The 26,906-nt window shown below is 29.4% G+C and overlaps 1 protein-coding gene and 1 long non-coding RNA gene across 2 annotated transcripts in view; both read left to right on the plus strand.

Moving 5' to 3' along the window:
• mAChR-B (muscarinic acetylcholine receptor) overlaps nucleotides 1-26,906 on the plus strand; it is a 130,073-nt gene that overhangs the window by 27,717 nt on the left and 75,450 nt on the right. Inside the window, exon 2 of the mRNA XM_088181162.1 lies at nucleotides 11,339-11,790. Within this exon, the coding sequence (XP_088037288.1) occupies nucleotides 11,681-11,790 (110 nt within the window). The 5' untranslated portion in view covers nucleotides 11,339-11,680. The remainder of the gene's footprint in view (nucleotides 1-11,338; nucleotides 11,791-26,906) is intronic.
• On the plus strand, nucleotides 1,063-1,774 carry LOC148237333 (uncharacterized). Its single transcript, XR_015808926.1, has 3 exons — nucleotides 1,063-1,191; nucleotides 1,303-1,418; nucleotides 1,517-1,774. It is a non-coding gene; the product is annotated as an uncharacterized LOC148237333 (long non-coding RNA).

Genomic DNA, 26,906 nt, shown 5'->3' on the forward strand with positions numbered 1-26,906 from the left:
ATGCTTTCCTCGTATTTAAATTGTTGTTTTGAAATGGTGTTTGTCAATAGAGGAATTATTTTCTTGGCGATGCTTCAGCAGGCTCGGAAAGTAAAACAATGTTTCCCTTTCAAAATTTTGAGCAAAAAGGAATAATTTGTTTTCAAATGAAATGACTTCTTCTAACATCGAAAAAATTGTGTTACCTTTCCTTTGTAGTTTAAGGTTAAGCTGATTTAGATGAGACGTAACGTCTACCATGAAATGAAAGTTTTGGATCCTGATTGTCTGTAAGTTCTGGATAGTGAACACCATTCTCAAGGAGAAATGCTTCAATTTCTGGCAATAGGGACGCGAAACGTTTTAAAACGATTCCTCTTGATAACCATCGAACCTCGTTATGAAGCAGAAATCAGGACATAAGGACACAGAAGATAAGGACACTCGACCAGAATTAGCGCCCGAGCCCGTGGATATTTGTGCCAGAGCCACACTCAAGAAGCCAAAGAGCCGCATGCGGCTCCGGAGCCGCACTTTGCCGACCCCTGCCTTAGACCAAAAAATAATTATTAATAATTTTGAGTCCTTTATCTATTTTTATAAAAAAATATTCTGATCTATATTTTTTTTAGGGTAAAAGTGTTTTTATACTTGAATAATTAATTAGTGCAAAAAGTTTTTATTGTAGTTAAAATTTATAATATACTTAACATATTTGCAATCCATAATAAAATAAAAGCTATTTTTAATATTAAAAAAAATATTTTAGGCCCTTATAAACAAAACATATTTTTTTAGGTTAAAAAAAATATTTTTTTTAGAACTTGATGATTTTTATACATATTTTGAGAAGTGTTTGACAATTTGAATCGATAAAATCAATTGCTTAGTTCGTTATAAAGGGCGCCAAATCTGGGATTTCCCATAACTGACAAGTGTGCTTGCACATGACAACTTTTCTGTCATCTGTCGAGCGCACGCCGCGCACAGTTTCGTGCAATCAAATAAACAGTGAAATATGTTATAATTACATTATTTTTCTTACAAAGTGATTCAATATAGTGTAGCACTTGGAATTATAAACAAAAGTTTAAATTATGAGTGTACCAAAAAGTGTTTGGTACATGAATAATATATCACGGTTATTCCTACAAAATTACTATTGACTTTCTAGGATCTATAAGACAAACAGCAATGATTTGGCAATTAAAGGTATACATACCAAAGTTAATTAAACATATTACAATGCTAGTAATAATCAAAAATGTCATATTAGTGTAAACAAAAAGTTATATTTTAACCACTATATAGTATCGTTTACAGTTAATTATTAGAGGCAATCAAAGATCTAATAACATTTACGTATGGCAAACAATGACGTATTAGGATAACTTATCAGTCAAAGAAGAGATGCCGATCTACGTGTTTAATCCTCTATGGTAACTTCCATTAATGTTGTTCTTCAGTTGTAGTTTAAATTTAATTTATGGATTTTATTAGTAGTAATAATGTGTTCAAAGATCTTCTTATTTTTCAGAAGCAATGATAGAACAATTTGATAATCTATATGGCGGCAATCTAGAATTGATATATATAAACAAAAAGTCAAACATCTCACTGTCAGCAAGTATTAGCTTTTTATGAAGACATACTACATAAGTTTCATGTAAATGAATAACCTAAATGTGGGTGTTCCGAAAGAGAAATGATTTCACAGAAGAAAAATTGATAAAAAACCATGACGTAGATACATATTTTGCCACATCGGAATTAAAAATAACCCACTCTTGGATATTTTGGTTATCTATTATTCCAGGTATGCAATCACATATTTATATCATTATAAAATGTCGTCTATTAAATAACACTACACATTTATAACTACACATTTATAAACTAGTCATTGGCTGATGATATATGTATGTACATATTGCGAATCATCGCTCGGAACGGAACGATCTAGGTGAAATTTTTTGATGCAATAATGGTTTTAATTTATTTTGTTTATATACTTTGGTGTATACAACTCATTCACTATCTTAAATAATATCACTAATTAATAAATTAATTTAAAAATTGAAATATTTGCATCCTCGTCAAATTATTATGTCATATAATTGTCAGTATTGTGTTTTTACTGTTTAAATTAATTTTTAGAAGCCTTGAGCAAGCAATAAGATGACTACACCAAATTAGAACCAAACTTCTACAGTTAAATAACCGACTGCATCACAATCATTGTCATGCGATCGTCGTGACAGATAGTATCCCCAAATATCAATAGATAAAAAATACGTTTTATTAGTATTTATATGGTTTGATCGACCTCAATCCTCATACGTACTAAGTATATATTAGCAATTCGGGTTATATTGAGTCAAATCTAACGAATATGTGAATTAAACCGGAAGCAATGATAATGTTTATGTATTGTAAAAGTAAAAACTCACTTTTTGGCATCGGAATTCAAAATTTTAAGATTTCAACACGAAGATTGTTTTATGATTGTTTGTATTCTTCTAATCCTCACACACATTATGTATATATTTATTCACATAGTTAATTTACAATCCGAATATTTATATTTAGTCAAATTGAACAACACACATGAAAAAATAACGAAAATTATAGTCACGTAACAAAATTATTTAAAACCGTTGGCACGTTACTGTCAGCCATTTTGTTTTATATTTAAATGTTTAATTTTCATTTGTTGAAATTGACTCAATAAATACATTAAATAAACTTTATTTTTTAGACCAAAAAATATATATTGTTATTTTTATATTGTGATATATTTTTATTTATATTTTAACACAAATTGTAAATGTCCTTAAATAATATTTACAATATTTATTTTTCTTGGGTAATTTTATCGTTTTTTTATTTATATATTATAATATGTTAAAGTAATTTTTAATTAATTAAATTTTTCATTATTTAAACCAATATTTATATTTTTTATTTACACATTTATCTGTTTAATATATCTTTATTTTCGAAATATATCTTATATTACCGGTAATAAAAAAGATAATAAAAATATATTTTTGCATTGCTATACACAATCAGACATTATGTTATTAATAACTAACACAAATAATAATATTGCTAAATATTTTCTCCTTATTCATGTCAATATTTTCCTTGACAATATAAATAATAATATTTCTTTACGTCATAATATTTTAATGTAACTTCAAAAATATCTAGTTGTTTTAATTGTATTATAATATCTTTATTTATTACTACACTGTGCTAAATTGTATTTGTCATTATTTCGAGAAAGACGTTATCTGTATCTGATAAATTTGTGTCACTCATGACTATGAAATTCGTTGTACAAATTTAATTATTATATATATCATCTTAGACATTGTTAAATCTTGATATGAAAAAATATATTTATTCCTTTATTTATATATTTTCTTTTTGAGCGCACACTTATAGAAGTCGAATCTACAAAAATTTATTAAGTTTGTTGAATTAAGCATAAACTTTTTTAATTAACTACCTATATATAATATCTAGATATTTTAAAATTAATAAATATAAAGCATGTAACTTTATTATAAGCATATAATTTACACTATAGTAAGCATGTCATTATTATCAGTTATAAGTAAAATTCTAATCCTAAAAGGGGTTTGCGCAGCTGTTTACTTTTAAATGTTTGATGTGCCAACAAACAACTTTAACCAAAAATCAGGACCACCCATGCGAAATTTTATTTGTGATGATCGATCTGAATTATAATTTGATTGTATTATGTTTAAGGACGGAATAGCGTAGTCCGTAAAAAAGTCCGGAACCTGTAACCTCAGACTTGTAACTCTAAGGTTACAGGTTCGAGCCTCAGCAGTGGTCAGAGTGACTACTTTTTGGCATTCATTGCAAGAACCACTGCCGTTACCATAACTAGGGCCCTACAAGTCCAACCCAATGGGCTGCATCCTGCTTTTAAGGGCTGGATGAGCGGGATCCTCCCCCCGTAGTACTACATTATTTGTTAGAGTCTCAGTAGTGTTTCTCCCGAGCGTTCTGGGAAACGCTCTCCTGACTACCTGCAAATCTGTTGCATTGCTTTTGCATAGCATTAGCTTTGCATGCTATTGCATTTCGTGTGCTTCATCCTTGTACATCACTTTAAGTGATGCCTCAGTTCCAGCTTTAGCCCTCGGTCCCTAAGGGCAGAACCCTTTTGGCCAGCTGGCGTTGAAATGCAATATTTTGCTCGTCATTGGTAGTCCAAAGGACTGGTTGGGTTGTCACAGAGTTTTGCTTCCTCTTAGGAGCTTGGTAATTCAAGTTCACTCTCACACACTGTTAACGGCGGACTCCTGCGTGTGGTCGACTAGCGCAGGCTCAGCAGCGGTACACGAATTTTTATTTATAGAATTGCGCTATTATTAAAAAAACCGGCAGTGACATATATTAATTATAAATTGTATAGCACATTATAATTTATAATTATTAATATAGATGTCACCAATTCCCAGACTTTCAGTCTGGTGGTTAATACTTACTTGTAGGTATTCATTATGTCTGATTGACTTACTCAATTGGTACAGATCTGCCCGTTTTATAGTTACAATGAAATATTTATTAAAAAATAAAATAAATAAATATGAAAATTACAAAGAAAAACTATGGTTGATATTTAATTTGCACTAATGCGTGTTTTGTATTAGTAATCAATCCATACTTTTGATATATCGTACTATTAGCGTAACAAATCAAATGGTAGTTGTGCATATCTGCGCGGAGAAACTTGTTCTAAAACCGTCGGACCTTTCTTTAACAATACAAGGGTCAGTGTCGACTACGGTGAGCGCGTACTGCACATCCGAATTGCAAATTTCATAATGTAACCACGCTGTAAAATCGATTATTACGCCGTTACATGCGCAAAGAATACAAAAATAGAGTCTGGTTCTGCTTCGAATGATCTGCATTGATTAAACCATAGAAGATTGACAGAAAGATTGAACTTTCCCTCATTTCTTAATGATATATAAGCCAAAACACTCGTACTAAATTACTTAAGAGATCCATTAAAACATAATTGTATTTGACCACAAAAACTTAGCCAAAATTTAGAAGAACAAAAGTTTAGCCAAATATGATTTAAGCGGAGCAATATAGTAATATATTTCATATTTTCGATCGAGTGTCAAATAACTTGAACCAGGAATCAATTTTAATGCAACTATAATATATTTTTGTGTATAGATTGTATTTTTATCCTTAATTAAAGTTATTATTTTAATGCTCAAGTGTGAAGCTGTTGCACATATGTACATAATATTTTATGAATTATTAAATACACTAACACTACGAAGACTGACACTTTCATACCTAGGTACCAGCATGTCGGATATTGTCTATGCTCTATCACGTTCAATCTGAGCCAACTACCCTCCTGAGGCCACTGGAGCGATGACGTTTCGGTGGAATTAATTACGAGCTTGTCCCTGGGGGCTTCGTTAACCTGATCGTTCATCCATTAGCCACGTCTCACCTAGACCGCTAAATTGCGGCCTCCCCGACAGTTGGCTCACTTGGCTTTTTCGGTCGACGAATCAATCAGAGACCTAGCGTTTTGCACACGCTTGGCTTGCTCCAATTTCATCGACGATTTCACCCAATTCTTATGCTCAACCCTATCCCGTCGACGGGTTATTGAAATTTATTCCCGACCCCCCTCGGCTTTCCAATTTAAATTTAGTCCGTGTTCGGAAATGTTTATTATATTATATCATATGGAGATTTTTTAGGGGTAAGTCTAAAATAAATTGGACGAATCGTCGAGGTGGTGGAAAATAATTGGTGATTTATCTCAATATGAGAGCGGATTGCGTTTATCGTATATTTTCAAGGATATGATCAGAGATGCACGGATAAAATATTTTTCTGCGAACATTTTTTTGGTAAAAAAATATACGCTTGAGCTCAAGTTAAGCGAGTTATTACATATTAGAGATGTACTTACATATACACTTGGTGCAATTTAAGCTAAGTCCTCGTTATTCCAAGTCGGAAGCGATGGGGGTAGTTTTAGGATTAGTGTCGGTGGTAAGGAGTTACGTATGTCAGTTTTCTATCTTATATACCCTTAAGAAAATAATCGATTCTCTGCTAACTCGGGGCAGAACTAGACTATTCATATCGGATTGCACGCAGAACGAAACCGCATCGTCAAACGCACGCCGACAAAACAGCGCACCATCAAAAACGCGCCGGACAAAAGCACGCAAAAAATAAGGTCATTTACGTATTTTATAAAAAACTTACTTTATCATTTAATGATATATTGAGAAAAAAAATCGCAATTATAATATGCACGATACAAAAAGTAATGTTGATAGAATAAAAATAATAACGGTCTTGTATTTTTATAATTAATATTTTTATAATAAATATTTTTCTACGAATCTACGATTTGTTTTCAAAATGTTTTCATTGTAACGAAGACTGATCTCAGTATAACGAAATATTCTGATCCGAATTTAAGAATGACGTTACAACTTGACACAATATTTCTCCGAATTTAGTTCGTCCTTGACTTGGCGTGTGCCGGGAGTTCACAAGAGACATTCAAGGTGTTTCGCAGACCCTCAAACTATTTAATAAAAAAAATTAAAAATTAATGAAAACGATCTGTCAATCTTCTAAGAGATTATTTTGATGCTGTAGTAATACGGTAATTAAAAATAAAATAAAAATATATCATCTTCCTTACATTTAATATAACTACAATTTATTCCTTGGTCCCGTGAGCGTCGCAATACTGAGATTTCACTGTATTTGTTTTTTATTAAACAATTAATTAATTTCATAAAAATCCTAAATAAAATATTATAATATTTAAAGATAAAATAAAAATTAAAATATAGCGACGATAATTATAAAACTATGATTCTTAGTGAATGTAAGTTGTACAACTAAAGTAGTTTTATGACTAGTTCTTTATTTTAATTTTTCTCTTTCTATGCGCGATAGTTAAACTTTACAGTCCGTCCGTTGACGCATCTCCGAGGGTTAAAAATAATGTAACTTAAACTTGTAAAAATAATATGCGAACCTAACAAAGTTTTAGGCTTTTCTCGAGAAATAAAAATATACACATTTATAGTTATTTCAGTAGCTTAAAAATATAAAATTTTGCCAAAATAGCGGGCCAAGCTAATGTAGTCATAAAATCAATATCATTTGTTAGTAATAATCTTGATGGTAAGTTCATTTCTAGATTTTAGTAAAAGAATGCTAATTTAAACATACATGTCGTGAAGTATAAATTGCATCTTCGCGTGCTCTTTTTTCAGCTTTTCAATGTTATTTCTTTAAGGCCTTCATTGTATCTTAAAATCGAATTTTAATGGCCAACAGTGAAATATATCATCAAGTCTAAAATGATAGACTTAACTGTGTGAATATTATACTTTATTTACTGCTGTGTTTTGTTATTATATGCATTTCGGTAACCTTCAAAATATGCTTTGTCAATGTTTGTATTATTTTAAAAGTATCTACATTTTAATTTGGCACGATAGTCCTGAAAAACCTAGGTTTGAATGCTTTTGCTAAAGTTTATAATACCTTCGTTCTGAAAAAAATGATTTGGATTTTTACGCAAAATTATTATTTTTTTCAAGCATACTGACAGATTTTCGTAAATATATTGAATATGGGATAAACATCGAACGCATTGTATATGATTTAATTTAATTGTTTCTGTAAATACATATTTTTCAATATATAAATTTTTTTGTTATGTACAGCGTGCTTTTGTTGGACTTTTAGTTTAGTAGATCGCCAGAATTTCAATTGTGTTTTTATTTGCGATAGCATAGAGAGCAAGAATATGTAAAAATATGCGTGTATAGTAAAGGTAAATCAATGCTTTTATGCCATGTGATATTTGTGGTTAAATAAAAAAATACCGAGCAACCATTACAGTTGTGGATGTATTATATAGTAGATGAATCCGTCGGTGGCGTTATTGTGTGGTGTAACACGGCGAAGAATAGCCTGAGCGTGAATAATCTGATACTAATTATGTTTGGGGGTTGTGTTGCTTGTGTCATCGATTTTTTCCACGCAGCTGAGCACGGCCTAAATATAATCATACTATACACACGACGCATCTTCACGGAACACCTGGTTAGGTATGAGAACCGCTGGTTTTCGATTCGCAATACGCTGGATGCTGTGTGTTATTTCCTTGTTTGAGAACTAGGAATCGACTACAAATATAACAATATGTTTTCATAGAAAATGCAGTTGTTTTTGATGCTACAAAATATTCATCAAAATAATGTATTATTAAATAAACATTCTTCAAATATCTGTATGAATACTTTAAAAGCATACATATATTCAGATAAACTAAAACATATATATATTATGTGTGAGCTTATACTAATACTAGTCCTGGTATAAGGATATTAATGACATCCATGACACAGTGAAGTCAAGTTATAATAATCAGAGTTGTAATGAAAATAAAGAAAAAATAAAATGAGACGCAGCGTCTGCAATTTTTTGAGAGAGGGATCCTAAGAAAGATTTGCCGTTATTGGTACAACATGGAAGTACATATACTGATTGTATCAGGAGCCTCGGCGCCAGTCGACCGATTATAGTGTGGGAGAGCAAGGGACCACTCTTGAGGTTAAAACCCAAACCCAGGAGGGGATGTGATCTCTTGGGCTGGACGCACTAATTTTATATACTATCGGAGCATATTTCTGCAAATTATAATATGAAAAAAGGCAGAGGAATATTATTACTTGCCTTTAAAAGAGTTCCTATGCATTGTGGCACGATGGATTAACATATAAATAATTGGAATATAAAATTTCCAATTATCTTTCATAAGTTATACGCACATATCTAAAAGGTCAATGCTATATTGTTACGCTAAATAATGAACCCTCGATACCACATCAATTACTAAAAGTTTACCCGGGCTATTCCTGTTAATTTTATATACAAATTAAACTCTTACATTGTGCTTTCTAATATAATAAACACTCGTTTCATTAAATATTACGATCAAGAATTTCATATTGTAACTTTTTAATGAAAATTTCTATTCTTTCTAATGTTTGTTTTTGCGTTTGTGCGGCACCCATTTGTAAAGATTAATGCTTTTTCTCACTAGTAAGTCAAGTTCTTAAAACATATATTAGAATTTTTTTCTTTAGTTTATATAACACATTTATTTTGATTTCATATTATTCAAATAAGTGTATAATATAAGACCGAAAATAATAGCAGTGAATCAGCTTCTATGAGTCCTCTCGGTCGATTCCGCGTAGCTTGGCTAATACATTACAAGTCGAAAGAGAAGTGGTAGTTATATTGGTTAGTTTTATATAAAATATATGAAGAAAGAGATAAAGTATGGAAGCGTTCTGGCTTATATGTTATCAAGGAATAGGAAAAGTTAGTCTTTACAGTCAGAATGATGCAATGCGTAATTTCAATCCACGGCTAAAATGTTTATTTTTGAAAATGCGCTTTAATTTTTTATCCAAGCGGTGGTAGAGAAGCTGGTGCAAAGATGATGTCCGTTGGAGGTCCTCAAATGTCTTGTAGGTGACGTGACAGCAACAGTATAGCAGAGGATGTTCTCTGCTACGGTGGTGCTCGTATGGAAGAGTCCCTCTCGAGATGTGAGCGCCCATAACAGTATGTCGAGCTTGCCGAGCAATCACAATCATGCAGCGATCATTCAGCCAATAGATGTACTTGTTTCCTAGAACAGCGAAATATGTATACGCCTTTAGAAAGCGACATTTGCTTGATGGGCATTGTCCAAGGTCGTATACTGCTGTGAATCTGGTGATTTATTATATCCGTGACCGTTTCGCAAGAAAGAAATATTCTTTCAATGCACTGGAGAATCATTGCGTGTTATTATTGTAACGAGATCTTGTGTGGTTCCAATCCTTCACACTATTGTCTTGTTTTCTTGTTGATGGATGATTATTTTGCTCACGAGTTTTGATAATGTGTGGTTTATTGTTTCCGGTGGTCATTTCGCAACAAAGAAATGTTCTTTCAATGACAGAGAATATATATAATTAAAACACTTACATGTTATTTTTTTGGTCGTAACGAGGGCTTGTGTGCGGTCGTCACAGCGCTATCATAATGCAAAGCGGCATCTACTGATCCCAAAATAATTAATAATTGTTTGGGTAATATTTACTTGTAGGTATTAACCAATTATTTATGTATTTTTGTATTCCATCCTAAAATTGCTCGTGATGAGTGATGCTCTTGTTGATGGCGACTGAAAAATATACATGTTACTCAAAATATCCTGAACAATGAAACAGAGCTATATATTAGAGAAATTGCTTACCAATTATATATTATATTAAAATGTATTGGAAATTTATAAAAGTTACCTCTATTTATCATGTAGACTGGTCATTTTTTGTAAATGTAAAATGTAAATTGGCACTTGTAATACTGAAAGTAGAAATATATAAAAATTATATTATCTGGATTTTTAGTATGTTTGAGAGATAGAAGTCTTATTTTATGACCCTTTAACGAGTCTTTTACAACTAATTTCAACGAAACGATTGTGTTTTTTCTGCATATTTTATTTACAATAGCGTTTATTACAACTTACACATGTGCTACTATCTACAACTTTATGAGTATTTTTTGGTCTACAATCAAAATTCACACAATATTGTATTAATGGTTAATTTTATTTTTAATTAAAATAAAAATATTTTTTTGGCAATGGCCACAAGTATGGATTTATTTACGTAAATACATATGAATCGACGATTTGAAATTTTATAAATATTTTTGACACATTTATTTGTTTGTTTTTTTATGTTAGTCTTTTCGTAATAAAATGGGAGGTAGTTTACCAAGTCGAGAGATTTACTATGTCATCCAAAAGCTTAGATATAAATTTTAATAAATATCTACCTGAAAACGGTGATCTAAAAATAACAGGTCTTTAAGATTTTTTGCTCTGCGTTGAAATTGTGGTTCTATTGTATCACTCTGTATGGACGAAATTTAATAATGCACATAAACATAAGAAAAATATTTAATTTCAAGTAAGAAAAATCTTATTTAATTTTGTTTGATTGAAGGAAAAATTAGCATTTAAATTAAAATAAAAAAACAAGATGGTAGCTTTCGTCATTGCGATTATAAATATGATTTTATTGTAATGTTTAATATAATATTATATTATTTTGCTACAACTGACATATATAATACAACGTATGACTTTATTTTAAATTGAATCACCTACTATTCACAAAATATTAATTTTAGCATAACTTAATAAATAAATATCTATTTTAATTTGTTTCAGATCCGCAACAAGCCTTTGGGATGCCGTTCGCTCCGCTTTTCTATAACCGCATTCGATGATTTCCAAAGAAATGGACGAAGGACCCATAAAACATAAATAAAATTATGCTACAGAAATAAAGTGGAACGAATTCGAGTCTCTGGGTCCAATAAAATATTTTATACACACATACAAATCTGAGCACATCTGATATTTCTATGAAAAAATATATAAAAAAATGCGTCGTTTGAAATCGACGAAATATTCACTCAGAAACGTCGTCGATCTGACGTGAGGTTTTTTCGTTTTGTTTTTATTTTTATTTATTTTATTTTTACGTCGAACCGGTATTCAATTTTGGAAATGGAGATGCCGCACCACACATCGGTTGCTCCATTCAATGTCAACGGAACCGACAACGGAAACAGGACGACCCCTATCTTCTCCATCAGACCAGATTTCATGGTGCAGTGGTGAGTGTTAAATCATATTTTATATATTTATATCCATATGTATACATGTACATAGCGTTTAAATTAAGTGGATTGAAGCACTAAGAGCGCTACTAAAGGGACACTTTTTTCCATTATTTTTTAAAAGGTTATCAGTTAAGCGTAGCGCTCTTACATTGATATATAGTTCAGGAACTGTTTAGAAATATAGCCGTATATAGGCATAGGCGTATTGGCCGGCGGAATATTATTGCATACACCGACTGATTGTAGTCTGGCTTTAGGCTTTGATTTTATTTAATTGGGCTAGATTTATTTTGAAACCGAATATATATTTTTTCGTCAACTTATTCTAAATATTTTATTTTTCAATACTTTTTTATTAAGTTAAAATAATTAAAGCTATAAAATACAATCATATGTATGTTAAATACAGTGGTATGTATTATATATTTTATGAACCGCAATATGAGAATATTTTATGTTTAATTAATGGCTGTAAATTTGATCGAATGAGCAATAAAATAATACTATCTACTATTAAAGTAAAATAAAAATTTAAAATGGCGCATCAAATATCTATATATTTTTTAATGATGAAAAAATCATAAATTTTTTTTTTTAAATTGATCTCTCAATACTAAGGATAATGTTTTACTGTCATGATAATGTCTTATAAAAAATCTCTGGAGTCATCTTTAACCTCTCTTTATTTTAAGATCTTATAAATAAATAAGAGAACAGTGTTATTTAATATATAGACATGGCCATAATAATGGGGTACCCCGTTAACCCTTTGAGTAGTGAGTTAATTTATAAACATTTGTTAGTGTAATCCTAGAAGTGAGTTAAGTTTACGTTTTTTTCCACAATTATTTCTGTTATTTATTTATTATTATTGTGTGTTGCATTTATAGTAAATTATAGAAAGCGTCAGTGATTTTCAACGTTTTATTGCTTTGATCCATTTTACTATATTTTTATATTAGTATGTTTTTGACCGACCGCCGTACATGTACGGCGATGCTCCTTAAAGGAATAAATGTGTTTCATCTTAAAAATAGTAAGAACATAAATTAAGGTTGTTTAAAGTGTTTAGGACAATTTTCTCCATTCCATCTGAAAATTTTCTCGCAGCTCAATTTTGTGTTGAGCAACCTTTTCTTTTAAATTTACCCATAAATATTCTTAACAATTAGATATAAGTCTGGTGACTGGCCAATCTAAAAGCGTTAAACCCAAGCCCTGCTTCTTAGCGAAGAATGCCTCGGAGATTTTTCTTGTTGGAATCAGATGGTGGTTGGTCTGTGCTTAAAAATATTTTCCAATAGGAATCCATTAAATTTGCAACATTGGAATATAAATATAATCACTATTCATATTACACTCGCAAGTGTACAACTTTCCTACCCATGCTGCTGCCATGCAACTCCAGACCATAACGCTTCCGCCAAAATATTTGACTTTAGATACTACGCAATCAGCTATATATTCTTCCCTGATTCTTCAACGCACGTTGAAGAAGTATGATTATTTTAAAAAGTTGTCGCTTTATAAATACTGTAATATATAAAATCTTTATATTTTTTTAGATTATTTTATTTTACTTGAAAATTTTCTTTAAATTGGATTCAAAATTTGTTTCAAAATTATTAAAAAAAAAGCTAAGGCTATCGCGGTTTGAAGACCGATTTAATAAAAACATTGCGTTAACCACAAAAAATAAGTAATATTTTTTTTACTATTTTAAATTTATTTATTTAATATAAAAAAATATTTTGAATATTTAGTGAGATATTTAAATAATAAAATGGAATGTACACTAAGTGTACATCACAGTATAGAAATGTTTAATATGAAATATACATTTCACTCAATTTTTTAATATTTATTTGGCAATTTTGCATCGATTTTAAACTAAGTGTTACAATCAATAATACAATAGAATATTATATTTAAGGAAATTAAATATTTATAAATATATTTTTAGAGTTTATTAAGAACTAAACTTACATACCATTATTACAAATCATACAAAGAAATCTCAGTTTCTAAACCATGTACGTTTATTATTAAGTTTTCTCTATTAAGCGCTCCATAACAATCCAAAAATATCACAGAGCATTAACTTCTACCCCCTTGCTCCTACCCGAAAGAAATAAATCGCCAAACGTTGTAATTAAATTTCGACGGTCCTTAACGCCGACACGCACCATTTTACTAGCCCTTATCTCGATTTAACTATCAGGCTTTCGCGGTCAATTTTATTATTCATCGCGTAAAGCAAAACCGACGACCGTTTTCCTTCGGTTGTTATGTACAAAAAAGTAGTATTATAATTGCCACCCCCACACTTTATGTATATGGTAAGGGGTGGGTTTTATAATCGCTCCTACGCTAGTGAGCCAACGAATAAGTCGTTGTTGATTGCTTCTTTGGAAATCGCGCGCTATTGCAAATTGGAAAATTCACGGAAAATTCACAGAATTAATTGAAATCGCGCTGTGTAATGGGCACCAAGATCATACGAGGTATATTTACATGGTCCAATTTCATGCACTTAAATAAATTCATGAGCTAATGGATATATCTAAAGTGCATCCGATTACAAGAAAACATTTTACTTTACTTTTTGTTTAACTAAGTAAAAAGCTATTAAAACATAAGCGATTTATAGACAATTAAATGTTTTAATTTATATTTTGGCTTAGTACTGGTTTTATTTTTCTACTTCAAACATTGTAGCTCTGTTTCGATTGGTCATGTTAAAAACCCAAATGAAAAATGGACAAGAATTTAAAAAAGAAAGTATTGCAACTACAGCGACTAAAACATATATTTAAGAATAATCATTCTGCCAATTAGTAATTTTAGAAACATTTTACATCTCAAAGCATGATGGATGTTTTGATTGACTTGCAAAAAGTAAAATATTAAACGATTATACGCTATAAAAAATCTCTATTGTTTTGAGAAAGTGTCATAAATTAGCCTTTAGGTGTCGCATAATATGTCAGATGGTAAGCATTTATAAATAATTCCAACGCCAATATTATGCATAAGACATTATTTATATTATCCTGGCCAAGGTTAAGAGGTTTATTTAGTTCAAATTAAAATTTTATTGTTTTATTTGCTGTGAAACAATGGAGAAATGTTTATTGTGGATGCATTTATAAAGTGTAGACGAAGAGAGAAGCGGCGACTTCTGCATTTTTCGCTGGTCTGAAATTTAGTCAGTCTTCTCTCATTTGCAGTCTAAGTTAAAGTAATCCTAAATATCTGATGTCATGAAATCTGATGTTTTATCTAAATCTGATGACCTTAGATGTCTTCAGTCTTTATTTTCACTCTTTGAAGTTCAGGAAGGTAGCAGTCTGCACATCAATTATATGTTGTTATTTAAATGTATCAAGATGTACTTCTGACAATAATTTCGTCTTAAATCTTCAGTTTTCACATTAAGTGACCATTCGAAATAGTTCTAAAAATATTTTTGAGATATTTTGTGTAGTGCCAATTATAATTATTGGTGCTATGATCTAAAGGCATACATTTTATTTTTTATTTTTAAATGTGTGATAATAAAATTGTATTATTTAATGAACGTTTATTATTTTAACCACTCTGTATATGTCCATAGGGTTTGCGAATATTTCGAATCTAAACAAATCCAGTAAGTTGACGAGAAAGCAAACTAAATCCTTTCTATTCAACATTTATCCGAACAGGAAGTAAAGTGGAAATACAATTTTGCAAAATAAACATGTAAGATATCCACGACACATATGATAGTATTTGTGTGTATATAAAAGTATAGCTCAAAGAATTCTTCTTTTTATTTTTATTCATAAAATGTAAAACATAAAAAGCAATAGCTACTGCACTGTTTGCATAGATAATCGCAATTGTACATTACAAAGCGTTAGAAATATTTGCTTTGATTTATGTACAAGATAGAGATGCAATTACAGCTACCGAATGTTTGCTCTATTTTTCGTTCCAGGAAACAATCAATGCAATTGATTGTTTTAGCTTAGCGCAGTAAAAACGTTTCTTAATTAAATGTTAAATCGAATGGAATGTTTACACTGCAATCGACGTATAAGCTTCTTATCTGTTTTTTTTATTAAGCGCGCGTTGAAGTACATACATATTTTTTTAAAGCGATTTATATATATCAAATGATTAATATCGATTAATAGATTTATATAATCAAAATCAATCGATTATTAAATAATCAATGATCATAAAAAATATTTATAGAATAAATGAGCTAGTTCAATGAAACAATAGTTACTGGTTCGATACCTAATATGACAAATAAATCGATTTGTTTTAATAATTTTAACTAATAGAAAATATAAATAATCAAAACGTTTCTTAATCAGTGTGAATTTATTAAAATGTTAGTACTATAAAACTGGCATTAAAAAAAATTGTTGGCTTATCACACTTTTTTAAGTGCTTCATTCCTTCGACCAGCGCCAGAAATATCAACTTATTGGCTTGAAGGCCTCTTAGTAGGCTAACACCACAGCGGGCCGTCCTTCGTAAAAAGTAGTCGTAAAGAGCTAATGTTTTGCCGATGTTTGAGTCCCTGCTGTTCTGTTGTAAAGACGCTAATTTAATCTAAGTTTTTGCGAGCACTTTTATATATATGATGCGAGCAGTTGATATAAATAGTAAATGCGGCTATTTATATTTATTTTAATTCCTGAATTCTTTGTAAGCTATCATCCACCATGTATATTTTTTATTGCGGAAGACAAACTATAAATAAATAATATAGTGGGTATATGGTTATTTTATATGAACGAATAGAGACAATAGTCTTTATATTAAACTTAACAATGTCATTAAATTTCTTAGGACTGAAATTAAACTGCTTGAGTGTGACTAACGGCGGATAAAATATTACCACCGTGCTTTCGCGTTTTGGCAATTTCTAATTCTGGGTGATCTCGCGCTATTTGTTAAATACGATTTCTTTTAAGGATCAATTTAAAAAACTCTTTTGTTTAAATGACAATTTTTAATGCAAAATAATATACAATTTCTTGAAGATTAGAGCAATAAAGGTTGAATAGTTCGATTCATAAAAACACTGTTATAAGCTGATTTTTTAGGTTTTGGAGCCCTTTATAACTCTATGATTAATAAACTCTAGAAATAATATTAAAAGTGTCCATTAATATTACTTTTTATTAAAAAATATATAGTTGTAAATCGGGTGCCTAAATAAAGTGCCAACCAATGAATTATTTTTAATGTTGCCTGTTCTTGAAAAATAATAAGTCTAACATAAATGCTAAATAAATTCTCATTGAATATATCTGGTATTAAATTTTACATAATACACACGGCTCAATTTAGCATACAATGTATTTCAATCAAATTTGCGACATGCGTTTCATCGCACGCAAATTAATAGCTCAACCATTATACCTATTCACGAAAAGCAAACAATTTTATTACGGCCATTAATAATTCGGGCGAAGCACACGTTGCATTCCGAATAATCGGATTTGCGCTCGCACGTGTAGAGCTTTGTTTAAGTCGGCGAAATCTCATCGTCAAACATCGGTTATACCTGCTATAATTATGTATTATACCTAGAGCTTAATCGGTCTGTCGACCACTATACGTTAAACATTGAACGCCTGCTAGCCATAGGACAAATCAATAAATGCACCGTTTCGCGACCGTAAATAAAATATGCATTCGCTTCTCCGACATATTTTATATCATATGCATGGAGCACATGTGGACATAACCTAAAAAGACTATATGTATGCACGGGTGCCTCACAAAGACTGCCGATTTTAAATTGAAATTTAAAAGTAATCATGCAGAGATACGGAGAACTCTACGTTTGCTCTCTATATCCTCGTCAGTCGTAGTATGACGTTAAGTAATAACTAGAGTCTGTATCACGAGTGTACTAATACACAAACGTAGATTCATGGAATTGAAAAAACTGTACTATACAATTCATAATTATTCGTTCGTTAATATGTTTCGATAAGATACATGTGATACGTCAAATTTTACAATATATTAATATTAGATGGGTGCTATATTAAATAGTTTCAAATATTAAATTTAGCTCTCGGTGATTCAATGACTGCTTGGCTGGACCAAATCTGACGATCGAAGTGGAAGCAGCTGTTTTATTTGTGCTTTGAAAGCTTCGGTGAATTATTATTTCGAGCTTAACTGTGTATTCCAAGCTTCTGATCCTCTCTTCTGATTTTATTTTTTTATTTTTTTCGATAAAAACTGCTCGGCACGCCAGACAGTTGATAAACAGTATTAGATTTTTTTTTGCACGCGCATATAAAAAGGGTTGCTATCAATGTTATATTATGATTTGGGGTAAAACTTGAATCTTGAATGTTTCAATCTAATAAATATCTCATTATAATTTAAAATGTTGGGCAGGTACATTTGTACTGGGTTGCGTGACAGTATTTTCTAACCATATTTTTTATGTATTAATTTTGTTATGTATTCCGTTCCAATTAAATCCGGTTTGCGCGTTAATTTTTTTGGTATCACAAGTGTTCCTTTTGACTTTTGTTTATTTTAGGCAGACCGCTAAAACACCGTTTTTTGGCAAATGTAGACAAAATTTTAAACAGGTACTCTTCAAACTGATTAAAAACAATTATTATGCGTGCTTAAAAATAAAATGTACATTATTTTCTTCCTGATACCAATAAGAAAGAGTGGTATAAGTCGCCGACTAAAGCCCTGAAAGACCTTGGTTCGAATCTCATATGAATCTTAGTGTTTTATTATATTAAATTATATCGTACTTAAGAGATCAAAATTAGTGATTAATATATAAATAAATTTTGCTCAATCATCACAAATTAGTTCGGCCTTTGTACTTTAAAAAATCATTGTACTTTGTTTTGCAAGATAAGTATTTTCGCATATATTGTACTAAAAATCATAACAACTGATTAAAATATGCTAATTTTATCTGGTGTTTAACAATGGGCTGGTTCCTGTAATATTTTTTTAAATTTTACTTTTTTTTTTAATATAGTAATTTATCTAGATAAAAAATAAAAGAGGCCCTAAAAGAGTACTCTGTAGTACTCCATGTGATATAGCTTAATTGTTGATTTGATTTTCATTCTTATAAACTTTAACTCTGTAATTATTTGTTTGGTTTAAGCCTTTATTAACTAGCAAAAACTATCGTTCAAACAATGTTTGATGTTATGTTACAGTTCAATTCAAATTTGCTCGTTATACAGTGGAAGCAACAGGCACAACTCTTTCAGAACGAAAATAATATTTTTGTTGGTTTTCTTGTTTGTTCGCAAACTGCATTTACCCCTGGGAAGCTTTGAATTGATTTTCTTTCTTTGGATTCTACTTTTTTCTTCAGCGCCAAACGGTCACAGGAAGCGCTACGAAAAATCTCAACAAACAGCGGGGAGGAAGAAAATTAATTTTCCAACAGCGCAAAAGAGAAGTTTATTCGTTTCGCCAAGAAAAATGTAATCAACTTGGTTGCGACGCGAAACAATAAAATAAAAACAGACGACTGATCGCCGATTACATTTTATACAAAGCTTTGGTATAATAAAAATCCAATGTCTGTATATACAATAAAATTGAATAATTAAAAAAAATAGTGATCTTTGCTTTTAATATCTTTTAGCTTAAAAACTATATATAACATTGCTGTAAAATGTAATAATCTAAATCATTAAGATAACATAGTACACTTGAAAATATTTTTTTATCGCGATGACCCCTTTCCGTTATTTAATATGATATAACCAATATCTATAATACAGAATCATTTGCGATTGATTAAACTTAAGTTATTTATCGATTCATAATATAACTAAAACAATAACAATTTTACTATCTTGTATTTGAGTAATTTTAAAATTAATATTAATATTATTTATTTTATCCATTAAATTAATATTGCAGTTGACAATATTTCGGGTATGTTGGAATAAGATCATTGCTTATTCAGCTTCTGGAAAGTATCAGGGGAGAGTTTCTAGCGAAGCCTTAGTGGCTGTCAATATTTTATATTAGTCTAACGAAGTTATGAATAGTGAACGAACGACACGGCGATCGCATTTATTAATATTCATACAAACTGTAATGGGATAATAGATTTAACAGAATTGCGTTTCATCTATATTGTTCAAGGAACGAAAATTTCTTCGTCGGTTAAGTTTGATAAATGAATATTACAAAGGAAACGTGAGGAGTAAAATAAACACTTCTCAAAGACTTTTCCCTGCTTTATAAGAGAATACAAGCTCTGGAATTTGTATTTGCAAAAAGGAATTGAACACTTTGTTTACCACTAGAAGTCTATTTGTTTTTAGAAGACATATAAGTAAGCTTATTATGCGGGATGTAATAATTTATATAGTTGAATGATATATTTAAATGAACGATTTTCAATGCAGTAAAATTGCCATTATTTCTCATTACATACATAAAAATCTATATTTTTAACTATATGATACATTTAAATTAATACAGTTAAATTATAATGAGTGATACTTAATTTTTAAATAAAAATAATTTTCAATCTTTTACAATAAAATTTCGAAAAAAATATTTTCCGATTTGTCGAGTTTCTCAATTTTCCACCACAACACAGGAAGATAATCATTTTGTCAGACAGCAGATTCTCGTAGCCGATTTCGATTTAATTTCCTTTCCATTGATACAAAAACTGATCATGTCACTGATTGACCGCTCGATTCGCATTGCCTGCGCAAACACACACATAAACACATGTTATATAAAATAAAAAGAATCGTATCGTGTTTTCATTAGTGCCATTTTTAAACGACAGTCGCTCCAAATTCCATTCCGGGTCTTTCTTTTTCCAGTCATATCCGAGGTCCTTTGTGACCTCTTATCGTCACAAGTCAGCTACTAGCGGCGTGCATCGAATATTTCGAAACGTCGAAAGCCTCCATTCACATCGGAAACATCTCAGAATTTTCACTTCTGCCGCAAATTGCGATTTTAATAGGCGGTGATGGTTGAGAGTCACGTGAAATACATACTTTTATTTTTTATATAATATATATGTACGTATATATACATAGGAAATTGATCAAATTTTAAATTGGTAATCTTGGAAAATAATAATGATTTTTTATTAATTTTTTTGCTATTTTTTTTAAGGAATAAAAGTTATTGGATTATATTTGTTTTTAAAAAATATCTCGAAAACATTGTTTTTTAATAATAAAATTAGTAATTTTTTAAACGTGGTTTTTTTATATTAAAATTAGTACACGATCTAGCAATAATTATATAAAATTAATTTCCCAAAAAAAGTCAGTTCAAATAATTATCTATTATCATGAATATTAGTTAATCCCGAAATGAATGTCGTTTTTCCAATTAAACGAAAAAATCACTTTGGAATGTTTATTTTTAATTTGATTATATTTATAATTTACTAAAATTCTTAAATTTCTAATAGTTCTTAGTAATTTTATATTTTACAAAAATTTGTCAAAATTCGATAGAATATAAACTGTAATATTTTGATAGAAGTTCTAAAAGGTTTGGCAAGCAAAAGGTTAAATCTTAATTTTTCTTTTTTTATAAAATGCTTTTTCTTTTAAAATACTTTTTTAAAAACCAAAGTCTTGATGTATATTATACACGTTACATAGCTTATTTTTAACAAAAAAACTAAAAATAAAGTTGATAGTTTCATAAATATTAAATAAATTATAATGTCTTAATAAACATTTTTAATTATAAAAAAAATAATAAATATCTATTACCATTTATTTATAATCAAAGTTTTCTTGAACATTATTATGTTTAAGAACCATCAACACATATGTGTCAATTTTTAATTAAGCTTTAAATTTATTATTTTATTAAATATTATATAATATAAAAAAATATGTTTTAGAAACGTTTATGTTTTAGTAATTATTTAATAAATTTTAAGTATTTTATGTCAATATAAATGATTTTTTAAATATTAAATAAAATAGTTTTGATTATAGAATTTGTAACTAAATTTTATTCAAAATCTTTTTCCATTTATTAGTATATAATATAGCATTTTTAAGATTTCCTTAATATCACATTATAGTAACAAAGTTTGCGAAACAGTAACAAAACTTGACATTAAGAACAACTGTATTATTTAATCTTTTGTGTGCTGAAATAAATATATCTACTATTACTAAAATGGCAGGTTCTATGTCATCATTGCAAAAACATTTAAATGTATGTGTAATGCGCTGTAAGCTATTTTCTCTAAAAAAATATTTTTTTCAATGTAATAAATTAATATTTAAATATAAGCTTTAAAAGACTTGGCAAGCAAAAGGTTAAATCCTAATTTTTGTTTTTTTATAAAAAAATCAATGCTTTTTCTTTTAAAATATTTTTTTAATGCAAAGTATTAATTTCTGTAATGTTATATTTCTTGTTACTTAATTTATTTATATATGAAAATAGTAAGATTTTCTCATTCATATTAATGATACAAAACGTTAAACATACAGTAAAATAAATACACTAAAAGAAAGTAAAAAAAATAACATAAAACATACATAAATTATGAAAAAAAAATTTATTCATTTTTTTTATTTGAATATTAAAGCTAAGCTTATTTTATTAAATCAAATCGATTATTAAATAAAAATTATGTAAAAAACATAAATCCTTATCCATTTATTTATAATAAATATTCCATCGACTTTTAAGATTTCATAATAAAAATATTTTAAAATAGTTTGAGCAACACTAATTATATTTCAAATATATTTAGTAAACACATTATACTTTATAATTTAAGCTAAGCCTTTTTTATTATAAAATAAGCCTAAGAAATATGTAACAAATTTATATTTTTATAATTAATTAGGAAAAATGCACTTAAAATATTTATGTTTTTCTCAACATTTGAATGAAATACATTATCGTGTATACAGTTGAATTTATTTTCCAGGCTTTATTAGTATTCTAAAAATAATCACACATACTCACCTGACCTAAAACAAAAAGTGACTGGATAAAAAATCATTTTTGTACATAAACCCTAATTTATGATTTTTACATCTTTAATAAAAATAAATTTAATTTTACAAAGAAAAGCAGTGATTCTGAATTTTTTTAAATTAAGATTTAAGTCTTTGATTGCTAAGCTTTTAGAACTACCATAAAATATTAGTTTATTACAAAAATTGTAATTTGACTCTAAAGCAAATAACATTTTTTTGTAATAAATTCGTCAGTCGATATATCGAATTTTGGCAACAAATGGTTAAATAATACAATTGCAGTTGATTTATCTTGTAATTTTTGAGTTATGTTGTTTTAAGGCGTGCAATAATTTAAAACACAACAACAAAATTTCAACAAAAGTGTTTATATTACAGCAATATATTTATAATTAAAACAAAGGTGATTTTTATAAATCGAACTACTGTTGTATGATATTTACAGACTTAAATTCTAAAAGTAATTTATATAAATTAGTGTAGTCAAAATAACAACTTGCATAGATGCATCGCCCATGCATATAAGCATAAGTTCTGTATATTTTTTTAAAATTAAGTTCCGCCCTCCGGTTCCGTTCATTACGGTATCCTTTGTCTGGCCCTTTGAGAGCTCATAGAAAATTCACACTCGCAGTCTGCGGACTTTGTTTATAGATAAAAGGAAATTGCACCTGGCCCGGACTGGTCTTGGTGGTGGTATAGTGTCAACATCAGCGGATAAAACGACCGCCTGAAATATGCACGCCCTTTCGCTACTCGCGGGGATCTTTTATCTTACACCTGTGAGGGCTGAAAAACTATCTGCTGGCTCTAGAACTTTGAAAAAAAAGAGATAAAATAAAAAACATTCTGAATAATAAATAGTACACCTTTGGGCAAAAAAATATTAATGAACAGTTATTAGTTTGACAGAGCATATATGCGCTAGTTTTATTTTTTTTTAAATACGGGTCTTTTAATGTTAGATATAGAAAAAGCTTTCGACACAGTATGGCATAAGGACTTGGTTCATAAACTATATAAATACAAAACCGACTATCTGCTATGCTTTTTTACTGTATTTTTTCACTAAATAATGATTTAATTTTGATTTTGATATGTTAAATTAATTATATTAATATTTAAATATTTTCATTTGTTTTATTATGTAAGTTATATATTTAAATATATGTTTAATAAGGCAATAAAATTTAAATATGAACCAGATTCATAAATATTTATTTATCTTAAATTAAGATTTTAATTGAACATATTTTTCACACTTTTGTATTATTTAATACCGAATTATTGTTTGCGATATTGTTTTAATAATATTCTATTTCCCAATATCAACTTCTCTTTAATCTCGTATCGCATTTCAACTATTAAATAAACAGCTTATACAATGATATTATGTTACAGAATTTCCCAAGAAATGATTATGTATACACTATATTATATTAAGTTTCAAAACACAAACTCAAAGTGAAGACAGTAATATTGATTCCTTCAATTTAAAAAAAATAACCAAAATACATTATAATATTTACCAACTTTTAAGAAAGACAAACCATGATATAAAATATAGATAAAAGAAAGAAAAACTCTCTTTATTTATATATAAAACATCAATTAGATTGTATGTATAATACTATCTAAAAAAATAATTTTCCATATTTTTCACATTGCTCTATTTTTGTATATTCAACTTTCATATACATTTCAAGGGCCAATTAGGTACGAAAGTCGAGCGCCACTTGTATATCCACCAATGATGCATGTATAGTCCTAATCATGCTGCTGGTTACGATTTTAAAAATAAAACTGACACGACGAATCAGTGATATAGTTGGTGATTAATACATAGAAGACTTGGATTCAAATCCCATATGCTCTTATGAGTTTTTTGATTTTCAATTGTGTCTGTGAGATCGAAATTAGTGACTGTTATATAAATATAATTTAGATCTATTATTACGATTTAGATTTCCTGTGTTCATTTATGATCGTTTTATCTGCCGATACAACAGTCACATCCTTTAAACATTTGATTCAAGACGTTTGAGAAAGTGAAACTTTCAAATCGTTAATACAATAGGTAGATGACAAAAGTGGTTTTTGCGCAGGTTAGACGCATTGTCTATGGCGTAGCTTATTTTGCTGTTTACGAGTGATTAACGGATGTGTTATTACGCAATTGTGGTATTAAATAGTTTGTCTGGCAAGATGGTTATTTCTTTTTCATATTATTTTAAATGGTCGTTAAAATGACTCTATAGGAAAACGTTGCAGCTGGTTGGACCTCCAACAAGCTAGTTGTATTGCACAAATATTGGTGACGAATGTTGTTAATTTAGATCATATGCTTGGCAATTTATAAATTTGTATTTGGTAATACTTCTGTGAAAAAATATTTTAAAAGATACAGAATATAAAATCACAATTTCAAGGCAACATTTACAGATAATCATTTGCAATAGATTATGATGAATCAAACCTTACTTTGAAGTTCTTCAAAAAATCGTAAATACATTATTTTCATAGGTAATGCAATTTGTAATAGATGCTGAAATTCCTCTCATATTTGAACATATAAATCATGATAAAAATTTGAACGTCTTTATTTTTAGTTCAACTAAATTGCTTTAAATATTTCTGATCCACCTCTTTACATTTTTTTTATATAGGATGACAGTTTTTAACTATTATTTTTTCTATTGACTTTTCATTCTAGTACAGACTTTAAATATTTTTTAAATATAAATTTTATTATTTTCCTTTTGACTTTTTTTGATTTAGGTATTCATTTTCATGTTCATCCTGTAGATATACTAGAAATCTTGAGCAATTCACAAAACACGACCAAATCTCGACATTTTTTCTCCCCAATATTTTCGTCACACAATGGCGACACACTTGAGGGTCTTTCCCGCATTGTCTAACGATTGAGTACGGTTTCCCCCTGTTGGAATTTAGTCGGTTTCAAGGTGTGTTTCGCTTTGAGCTAAATTGATGCAAGCATTCCACCGAATTCTTCCCGGAGATTCTCCCGCTCCTCGGTTTCCCTTATTTGTGGAACTTCCCTTCAACCGCATACTTCCGCTAGGAACTCTTGGAACACACACATAAACAAACACACACGCACGTACAAAATTGTGAAACAAATTAATTTAATTGCGGTTTCTGTCTGTCGCACAACTCTCGATTTGATACGCCATAATCTCGCAACAGTGAGCTTTTCAAATAACAAAGTCAATAATAAAAATGAGAGAGAGTTCTTATTAGGTTTTATATAATATAACCTGGATAAATAGGTGTCGCTTAAATATTTAAAATATAGCATAATTTATCATTAAAAAATATAATATTGTTCATTTTTCATTTTTTCGTCTAGGAAGTTAAAAAAAATTATATGAGTAGTTAATCAATTTACTAGGTTTATCAATATTATGTTAAAGCACGCTAATAAAATAGCGCATTTAAAATGTTCATGATATAAATATAGTTACATCCCGTATGATGTGGGTTTATGATATTGAAAATAGATTGAGTTACGCGTTGTGGCATAAGGGCGATGGATCAAGGCATCAATGCGGATATTCCATACCACCATCAACCCCATATCATTATGGATATTTTGATCCGTTAACTATCATCTCCTTGGCATGCTTTACGCATATCGCATTATTGCGTTAACCAACCCTAAATCATGGAGCAATTTATAAAGGAAGAAGGGCGTCAGTTTTTTTTATATACCGAAACAAAGTCATTTATCTTTGATTTTTTTTATGATGTAATATTAATAAGTAAACCGCCTTTTTCTTGGCATTGAGAACGTTTCTACTTTTTCTATTGATATTTGCCGAGCTTAATTGAAATTCTGGGCTACGTATTGAAACAATTCATTTTTTCCTAATTGCTTCTCGGTATAAGTAACGGCTTCTACGCATTTGGAATAAAGTGGTTGAAATATAATATTTATATATTCTTACATATTCTGCAAGATGGAGCAGTAAATATATAAGAATATATCTATGCCGGTTAGTTTAAATTAGCCAACTCCACTTTTGGGTGAAAATTATATAATAATGCCACTCTGCTGCCATTTAGATAGTGTTT

The sequence above is a fragment of the Plectrocnemia conspersa genome, unplaced genomic scaffold (assembly GCF_051122295.1).
Source record: "Plectrocnemia conspersa isolate PC_06_02 unplaced genomic scaffold, ASM5112229v1 ptg000002l, whole genome shotgun sequence".
NCBI lineage: Eukaryota > Metazoa > Arthropoda > Insecta > Trichoptera > Polycentropodidae > Plectrocnemia > Plectrocnemia conspersa.